A 10,027-nucleotide genomic window follows, 5' to 3' on the forward strand; every position below is an offset into this window, starting at 1 on the left:
CCGAAACCGGTTTGGCTCAGTGGATAGAGAGTTGGCCTGTGGATTGGAAGGTCCCGGGTTCGATTCCGGTCAAGGGCACGTACCTTGGTTGTGGGCACATCCCCAGTAGGGGGTGTGCAGGAGGCGGCTGATCGATGTTTCTCTCTCAAGCATTGATGTTTCTAACTCTATTTTCTCTCCCTTCCTCTTTGTAAAAAATAAAACATTGAAAATAAAAAAAAAAGACAAGAGCCCATTTTGGAATTAAAAGGTAGAAGAGGGGAAACAGAATTCTCTTCCCCAAGTCCAAAGTGGTGGCCTCCTTGTTTTCCATTTGAAAACCTCTGTGCGCGGAGAGCGGTGCCTTCAGGAGGCAGGAGGCTGCGGAGGAAGTAACAGGGTAGCTTGCTGAGGCTCCAGTTAGGGGTGTCGAACTCAATCAGAGAAGGGGCCAAAATCTAAAATCCAGCCTAAATCGCGGGCCGAATGGTTTACTGAACAGTCATAAACTGACAATGTCATAAACTGACAGCGGAGTGCAGTGATGACAGCGCGGTGCGGGCCACATTGCAAGGCCTGGCGGGCTGGATTTGGCCCGAGGGCCTTGTGTTTGACACATGTGCTCCAGATAGAGTGAATTTGCCTTTCTGGTAAACAAGGTCATAGGAGGCCTACTTTTTGCCAATATATTGCAATCATGTTATTTATTAAACAGCACCCCCTCCAAGATGATGCCACACCCCACCCCACCAGCATCAGTGCTTGGTGAATAGCAAGTTTGTATGGAAATTAGGGGGGGGCGGGGGAAACAGGCCCTGACTGGTGTGGCTCAGTGGATAGAGCGTCGGCCTGCGGACTGAAGGGTCCCGGATTTGATTCTGGTCAAGGGCATGTACTTGGTTGCAGGCACATCCCCAGTGGGAGATGTGCAGGAGGCAGCTGATCGATGATTCTCTCTCATCAATGTTTCTAACTCTCTATCCCTTTCCCTTCCTCTCTGTAAACAATAAAATATATATATTTTTTAAAAAAAGGCCAATTGTGCCCTGCATCAGGAATTGGTGAGCAGAGAGCTTGATCTGGATTTCAGACCCAACTCTTGTGCCATACCTGCTGCCCCTGTGCAGAGTAGAAGTAGCACAAATTCTGTAATAAATCTGAGCATTAGCCTAAAAAATTCTGAGTAACAGAAAGGTGCCTGCGTGGTGTGGACTTAACAATAAAAGGGGCCATGGATTTAGAAATAGTCTAGTGCCGTGGTCGGTAAACTGCAGCTCGTGAGCCACATGAGGCTCTTTGGCCCCTTGAGGGTGGCTCTTCCACAAAATACCACGGCCTGGGCGAGTCTATTTTGAAGAAGTGGCGTTAGAAGAAGTTGAAGTTTAAAAAACGTGGCTCTCCAAAGAAATTTCAATCGTTGTACTGTTGACATTTGGCTCTGTGTACTAATGAGTTTGCCGACCACCGGCCTAGTGGAAGGGGCTCATTTGTGCTAGTCATGTTTGATTACACATATTTATACTTCAAAATGAAAAAAAGGCTGTAATACACACACATAGAGTGTCTCAAAAACATACTCATATTCTAACAGTTGATAGCACAATTTTGAAAATAAAATGTATTTTTATTTTTATTTTTTAAAATATATTTTATTGATTTTTTAGAGAGAGGAAGAGAGAGGGATAGAGAATTAGAAACATCGATGAGAGAGAGTCACCGATCCGCTGCCTCTTGCACACCCCCTATTGGGGATGTGCCTGCAACCAAGATACATGCCCTTGATTGGAATCGAACTTGGGACCTTTCAGTCCACAGGCCAACGCTCTATCCACTGAGCCAAACCGATCTCAGCTGAAATGTATTTTTAAAAACTGCTTTTATACTTATTCAAAGTATATACATTTTTGGGGACATCCGAAATATTTTAATTTTCAAACTTGGTTATTCTGTGTAGGGGGAATCATGTATTATTTATCTATTTTTATTTTCGTGGAAATTTTCTTTGAGATGAATTAATTTTATAATCAGGAAAAAATTGAATGTTATTTTAAAATTGCAGAATGAGGAGTTATTGTCTCATCTGGAACCTAAGCTTATGTCTACCACTGGGGTTCCAAGTTTTCTGGTCATCCTTAGCAATACTGATGGGGCTAAAGTCTTTTTGCATTTGGAACTAGGAGACCTCCAAGGGGGCGGGGGGATCACACTAAGCAAAGAGCAAGTCTGCCATTATGTTTAGCTCAGAAGCAAAACTTAGGTTTTGGAAGGGGAGGTGTCTGACTAGGTTGTGGATTTATCTTTTTTTCAAATATGTTTTTATTGATTTCAGAGAGAGGAAGGGAGAGGGAGAGGAAAAAAACCATCAATGATGAGAGAGAATCATCATTGGCTGCCTCCTGCACGCCCCCTACGATGGACCAAGCCCCCAACCCTGGCATGTGCACTGATGGGGAATTGAATACACCATCCTGGTTCATGAATTGATGCTCAACCACTGAGCCACTGGCCTGTGGATTTATCTTCTGGCCATCCTTTCCCACTTACATCTCAGGGATAGAGGGGGCCTGTAAGTAAACACTGAAGACTGAAGAAATTTTTTTTTCATGTTTTTATTATGGAAATTTTCAGACATCTACAAAAGTAGAGAGAATAGCATAATGAACTCTTAAATAGCCATCAAACAGCATCAACAATTATCAACTTATTGCCAATTCTGTTTCATCTATACACTCACCCCACCCTCAGGTTATTTGGAATCAAATACCAGTAGTGTCTTTTTATCTGTAAAATTTACAGAACACTTCTTTAAAAGGATTAAAAAAAACACACACAAAAAAAACACAACCGCAGTACCATTTACACCTACAAACCCCACCCCCCAATAATTTGGGGAGATGTGTTTAATTTTAAATTCTGCAAGAATTGGGGGGAACGATCAGTCTATTTCACACTAAAATCTTTCCCCCATGTAAATGCTCTCTAATGCCAAAAAATAAAAAGCCACTCTGGGGCCATTGCGAAGCTGGGGAAGACTGCTGACATAAACCCCATGGCAAAACTCCATAAAATTCCCTCTAGACATTTTTGTCCATTTCTTAAAGTTGCTTTCCTCAAAGCAGCTGACCCAAGTCCTCTCCTTCTAAATCCCCTCTGTTCCCCAATCACAGAAGTTCCCCGCCTTTTCCAAATGACAAGGATATAGCTGTCTCTGTCCTCTGCGTTCTCATATGCAAAAACCAGGTGGAATGGAGGGCTAGCAGTGTGTACTGGAAAAGGGGATAAAAACTGTGGCCAACCGAATCAGTAAAAGAAACCTACGTAGGCAAACGAAGAGGCCTCATTCACTTGGAAACTGCCTACTGTATACTGCTCTGGCATCAAATAATACAGTTTAATGAATTTTTCAAATGAGAAAACCTCTTTTCTTCAAAGAGATGTTACGATGACATGAAAGAAGTGGTCAGGACATTGCAAAAACATCCAATTTAGCACTTGTATATCATTGTAAAAGTTATGTTTATAAAAGCTCACAATATTAGCTTGTGGTTGTTGCATTTACTTTTATAGTTTTTCGAGCAAGTGATGTTTTTTGGAATCAACTTTTCAGCAAATTAGCAACAGTACAAAAACACGGAAGTCGTTACACAAATTGTTGTCCTAAGTGACGGGGGTCATCTTAAAACTGTGCTAGCCACTGTGTGGTGTGACATAGAAATATGAGGAATAATTGCTGTCCTTCAACATCTTACAACTGCCTCAAAAAGTTTCCAAAACACCTGATTACAGAAAAGCCATACGCATGGTGCCTGGCCAGCATATACACTCCACAAGCACCACAGTGGAAGGGGAATGTTTTACCCTATGACATATAAATTATATCCAAGAACCTTCAGTGTCGTCAACCAGATTTCAAGTAATGCCTCAGATGCAAACTATGCGGAGAGGAAGGAACCGTGGTCGGTCCTTGCTCTCAAGGATATCACAGTCTAATCGAGAAGGCAGAAACATCAAGAAAGCACAACAAAAGGCTATTGGTGCTGAATTCAGAGCATGTTCACACACACAGTACAATAACCGAGGCAAGAGGAGTCGGTAGAATAGCCGGGGGAGGGCTGTCCCAAGGTGGATCAGGAAACCCAGATGCGCTGTCTCCTTGGAAACGTGGAAGTGGTTAACTGCGCTTGACGATGCCGTAGAGCTATGCTTCACATTGATGATTCTTTGAAAGCGATCCCGAAGATCTTGCTGGTCACCTGGAAAAAGAAAACAAACACACGATTAGCAGGCTTATGCCAATTGAACAATTCCTCCAAAGGACCCATTTACAAGGGACCTATCACTGCACCGTGCACTTCGCATTTGGGAAGTCCTCAGAGAGTTATCAATGCAGATGCAAGGTGGATCTGAATAAGCAACTAAGGGAATTTCAGGTCACTATGTATTTTTAAAAAATATATATATTTTACTGATTTTTTTTACAGAGAGGAAGGAAGAGGGACAGAGAGCCAGAAACGTCCATGAGAGAGAATCATAGATCAGCTGCCTCCTGTGCACCCCCTACCGGGTATGTGCCCTCAACCAATGTACATGCCCTTGACCGGAATCGAACCCAGGACCCTTCAGTCCACAGACCGACACTCCACCCACCAAGCCAAACCGGTTTCGGCCAGTATGTATTAATGAAACAAAAAGAAGTCAAGAAAGAAGTGATATTAGTTTTGCGAAAGGGGGATGGTCCTCTGGTCCTCTAAGACAAAAACTCCTAAATTCCATGTTCTAAACTCTAGTTTTATGAAAGTAATTCAGGCTGGTTCCCACCCAAGTTTGCCATATAGCCCTGACCAGACGGCTCAGTTGATTGGAGCACCGTTCCGTATATCAAATCAAGTTTTTCATTATCCCAATTTTACATTAAAAAAACAAACAAAAAAACAACAACAGAGCCCTATCCTGCAGCTCAGCGGGGCCTGTAGACAGAAGAATCCTGGGTTGGTTGTGGTCAAGGGCACATACCTCTGTTGCAGGCCCCTCCCATGTGTTCTCTAACACCCAAATTTCTCTGTCTTTCCTCCTCTCTTCAACTCTCTCTAAAAATCAATGGGAAAATATTCTCAGGTGGGGAATTAAATAATAATAATAACAATAATCATAATCATAAAGCTGAGTATCAGATAGTTAAATAACTTGACTGAAGTAACAGAGTGAGCAAGAACTGGAACCAGTTTGCAACCCCAGGTCTGTCTGCCTTCCAAGCCCCAGTGTAGTTCCTACACATCCGGCTCTCCCTCGTGTTGTACTTCACGTTCCCACTCCTCAGAGTGCTGTTTGCCCACACACGCAGGAGGCCTGCTAACGGCAGTACCAACAGCCTCCCGGGACGCATGCCCAGGGGAATAGGGTGGTTCAGGAGAGACCCAGGGATCTCAGCTGGGAGTCCGGAGGCCAAGCCAGCATCCAGGCCAATGGGAGGGATTTTCATTCAGCGCCCACGGGGACTGCGTGTGACAGACACACGCTTGTCCTAAACGTCTGAGCCAGGTCGCTCAGGTGTCCCTCCGCCCTGGCAGTCTGGGACAGCTGACCAGCAGGGAGGGACCTCACTCAGCTGGCTGTCCTCCCCGCCCCCATGGCGGGTTACCCACAGCCGGACCGCTGCCTGGACCCCGCACACTCAGACATGTGCAGCAGCTTTCTTTCCCGAGCTGCTGGTGGAGAAAGCCGGGGCCGAGCCCAGGGCCTGAGGCAGGGCTGGGGGCTGGAAGGGAGCTCGCTGCACACCCCCTGTGACCAGTTTCCCCAGGAGGGACCTGGGTGCGCTGGCTGACCCTCCCCAGAAACACCTGCTCTCCGGGCTCAGGTGAGCCTGCACCGGGGCCGCTGGGAACGGCCACCGCCAGCAAGCGGTCAGCACTGCAGCTGGGAGCGATGTCTGCAGATCAGATGCTGTCCCTCCGAATGGAGACGCTTCTGCAACGGGCGAGGGGGTCCCGTTATTCCCGGAGGGAAAGGCATTGTCGCGCACGGCAAGAGCACAGCAGCCCAAGTTCGGAAACATCTTTTAATGCAAACTGCCCTGGACGCCAGCGGCCGCCGCAGCGGGTCCGCTGCCCGGGGCTGACACTGCGAAGGAGGACGCGACGCGGGGAGGAGACGCGCGAGACGCCGGACACCCGGGCGGACGGACCGAACGCCTTTGGCCGAACCCGGGCCGGGCCCAGGCCGGGCCCGCGGCCCACACGCGCCCCCGGGCCCCGGGCAGCGGGCGCTAAGGCACCTTCGGACGGCCCTGCGCGCCGGCCAGCGGCTCCGGCTCCTGCGAACGGCGGCGCGTCCGCCCGCGGCCGGCAAGCGGGACGGGGAAGCGGCTGCGGAGACAAAGGGCCCCGGGCGCGGGGCGCGGGGCGCGGGGCAGGGCGGGGGCGCGGGTACATACTAGGGGCCGCTGCCGGGCGCCGGGCCCCCGTTGGCGGCGGGCGCGCCCAGCTTCAGAGTCTGCAGGTACTCGGCGTGCACCGGCTTGTGGCCCTGCAGGACCTTGATGGCATCGTCGACTTTGAACCACTCGCGCTTGCGGCCGATGCTCACCGCGTCCTCCCAGTCCTCCAGCACCTCGGTGACGGTGAGCACGAACACGTAGGTGCGGTGCTTGGGCGCCTGGCGCTGCTCGAAGACGCCCAGCAGCCGGCCCAGCTTGCCGCGCACGCCCGCCTCCTCATACACCTCGCGCACGGCCGCGCCGCTCGGCTCCTCCTCGGGCTCCATGCCCCCGCCCGGCACGATCCAGCGGTCCGGGTAGCGGCTGCTGCTCACCAGCAGCACCTCGTCCTCGCGCTCGCTGCGGAAGCACAGGCACGCCGCCCTCTTCTTGAAGCCCTCGGGGTCGTACGTGCGCGTCTGGTTCGGCTTGCACTTCATCCTCCAGGGTGCCGCCGCCGTGCCCGCGGGCTCCGCCGCTGCGCTGCGCTGCCGCTGCCGCTGCCGCTGCCGCTGCCGCTGCCGCTGCCGGAGGACGGGCTGCCTGCCGGGCGGAGGGCGGGAAGGAGCCGAGGCGAGTGAGGCGGGAGGCGGGCGACGCCGCAGCCCCGAGCCCGGAGCCTGGAGCGGCGGGGGCGGGGGCGGGGGCGGCGCGGACGTCACCGGGCGGCCCGCCCTCCGCGCCGGGTCCGAGCGCTCACGCTGCGTGGCCGGCGCCGCGCTCCGCGCCGCACGCAGCCCCCGCGGCCCCCGCGCGCCCCCTCCGCGCCGCCCGCCGGTGCAGGAGGCGAGCGGCCCCGCGTGCGCGTGCGTGTCCCTGCCGCGTGCGCGTCCCCGCGGGGCGGGGGGCGGGGGCGGGGCGGGGGTCTCGGCTCCCGCAGCAGCGCCGGGCCCAGTGCGCAGGCGCCCGCCCCTCGGGCCGGGACTGGCCTTCGCGCGGGTGAGGCCCCCCGCGGACCACTGGGTGTCAGCCCTGCACGTGCGCACGCCCACCCGCCCGGACACGCACGGGCGGTGGTGCTCCCGCAGCGGAGCCAAGTGCATCCTCCCCATCGCCCATGGGACCCGCACCTGCTCCCTGGTACCCGGCCGGGGTGTCAGAGCCATTGGCCTCCCCACCAGGTCTCACCTGAGCTCTGCTGAGTCATGGCGGGCAGTCCATTGCTCTGGCAGGGTCATCCCCGGCCAGCTTCTTGGCACAGCCCACAGCTGGACGGTTTCCTGTCCCCTCCGCTGGTCCTGGGGTCTCCATCAGTAAGCCCCTCGCCTCCTTGCATTTGGTCACGTGCCCCAACAGGGGAGCACCGCCCCACACAGTGGTTCATGACACCCCCAGGAGCTCCAGCCTCCACCCCCCCCCCCTCCTCTCTCTCCTGGGTAAGTGCAGGTGGAGGGTTGGCAAAGGGGCCTGAGGGAACCCCTCACAGTCTACACTGTGATTTTTAGAGGCCTCCTGGCATGGGGCTCTGGGTGCTGGGTGCTCTGGCCGCTCTGTATGCCCGTCCCAGCCTCTAGGCCCAGCACGCCCCCCCCTCCCCAGCCAGAAATTCAACCACCAAAGCTTCACTCCCTGCTCAGTTTCTGTGTTGTTTTCCTGCTCTAGGAGCAGCAGCAGCCGCATGGAGGAGCCTCTGATGTCCCTCAGCCGTGGCCATATTGCAACTTCGTGCCTCTGTGTCTCCCCCTCACCCAGAGACACTGCTGCCACCGGGCAGGTAAGATCCTCCACACCTCACGCCTCCAATGGGATAATTCCTTATTCCAGCGGAAACTGGCTGAGATGTAAATGGAAAGTACCTTGTTTCTCCGAAAATAAGACATCCTCCGAAAATAAGACCTAGGGCAACTTTGGGAGAAAAAATTAATATAAGACACTGTCTTATTTTCGGGGAAACAGGGTAGTTATGAAACATACAGTCCAATGTTGAAACAAGTTAGTTCAGCTTCCCAGGGTCTGCACCGCCCCATTGATACCCAGAATAGCTCATAAACTGATGCTGTTCATTGCAACACACATCGGCAATATCTGGAGCATTCAGTGATACACAGGTATGGGTGTGTATGAGGAAAATGATTAAATGGAGGCAAAGAGAATGACTTCCACCAACAAAGACACACCCGGTACTGACCACGTTTTAGTGATCTACAGGTCATCAGGAGCAGATGTAGGGATGAAACACCGTGATTAAAAGCAAATGAGGAAAACAGGTTTTAGCTGGCTGTCTCCCTCAGTGTGCCCATGCTCACAAGTACACACGTGATGTGAAACCACTAGGAAAAAAACCCTTCACAGTCAGGATCCAGGCAAACATACCTGTTATCACCAAGATCATTAATGTTGTTTTAGTGTCCTTTCCAGTGTAATGAGATTATCATAAAAGAGACTATGGTTTTGGTTAAGAAGGCAAAATTGTCATTATTTACAGATGATATGGATATGTTCTTGGAAAACATCCAAGAAGTGGTGTCTATATACATTCCTTTAAACAGTAGAATGAAATCGTAATATTTAAAATACAAGGTCTTCCATGTACGCCATCAATAATCATGTAAATTTGGAATGGGGAACCCTGGCCTGTGTGGCTCATGCGGTTGGGCATCATCCCTGCAGTGAATGTTTGCCATTCAGTTCCCAGGCAGGGCATTCGCCAGGGTTGCAGGCTCAATCCCGGATAGCGTGCAGGAGGCAGCTGACTGCATTGATGCACATCTCCCTCTCCCTTCCTCTTTCTCTATAAATCAATAAAAATATTTGTAACGTTAGAATGGGGAATGGCATTCACAGAAGCAATATCAACCACCCAAAAATAGACTTTACCATGGGATCCTAAAAATAGGGGTAGGACATTGTAGTAGAAAATGACAAATGTGTACTCAGCTTTGAGCGATGATTTGAGTCCATCTGAAGGACCTGTAGCTGCGGCGGGAGACAGGAAGGATGTCCGGGCGGAGGAGTGGGCCCACCAGGCCCCAGCCACATCACAAGTCTACTTTGCAATACCAGGTCCCATGTGTTGTCTCACCAGAGGGGCCATTTCCTAGTTTTTTTCTGTTACTTTCCCATCATATTATGCCCCTGCAATATGCCTCTGCTGGGGGCACGCCTGTTGGGAGGGAGAGGAACAGCAGCAGCATTATGATATGGAAAGAGGCGGGCCGGATTCCTACTGGCAAAGGCATGCAGAGCACGTTACTGGGTAAAGAGCCATAGCTACAGGTTTAGCACAGGCCCAGGAAAATTTGAAATTAGTTTTCTGTCCCCAGAATTTCATACACCAAGTCCACCACCCGCCCATTGGAATGTCAGGGAAGACGGCTGTGACTTTTTCCAAAGAGGGGTTACCATCATTTCTGAGAGACCAGCCTTCCACCACTCCTGCGGGTTGTCCAGCTCAGTGTTTCTCCAATGACACCCAAGGCCGTTAGAGGAACCGCTGTAATAGTAACATGTTACAGTAAGAACTGTGATTTGAGCCTGCGTCCCCTCCCACATCGTCCTTGGCCTGGGAGATGGAGGTCCCTTTGTCCAGGGGACAAAGGCACATGTGAAGCTAGCTGAGAATTAACAAGTGCT

At 51.6% G+C, this 10,027-nt stretch overlaps 1 protein-coding gene across 1 annotated transcript; it reads right to left on the reverse strand.

Moving 5' to 3' along the window:
• Window positions 1-2,570: 2,570 nt before the first annotated feature.
• LOC311615075 (diphosphoinositol polyphosphate phosphohydrolase 3-alpha-like) lies at window positions 2,571-9,064 on the reverse strand. The gene is made up of 3 exons (XM_084870269.1): window positions 7,583-9,064; window positions 6,413-6,997; window positions 2,571-4,232 (listed from the first exon to the last, which is right to left on the reverse strand). Coding segments are annotated over exons 1-3 (636 nt in total). The 5' UTR covers window positions 7,633-9,064; the 3' UTR covers window positions 2,571-4,231.
• Between the last annotated feature and the right edge of the window lie 963 nt (window positions 9,065-10,027).

The sequence above is a fragment of the Pipistrellus hanaki genome, assembly GCF_964339955.1.
Source record: "Pipistrellus hanaki genome assembly, chromosome: X".
Taxonomy (NCBI): domain Eukaryota; kingdom Metazoa; phylum Chordata; class Mammalia; order Chiroptera; family Vespertilionidae; genus Pipistrellus; species Pipistrellus hanaki.

Excerpts from the sequence above, each read along its gene's own strand:
- LOC311615075 (XM_084870269.1), bottom strand. The coding sequence starts at position 7,632 with ATGACCCTGCCAGAGCAATGGACTGCCCGCCATGACTCAGCAGAGCTC. Across the intron at positions 6,998-7,582 it reads CATGACTCAGCAGAGCTCAG|GCAGCCCGTCCTCCGGCAGC; the intron begins GTGAGACCTGGT and ends TCCGCCCGGCAG.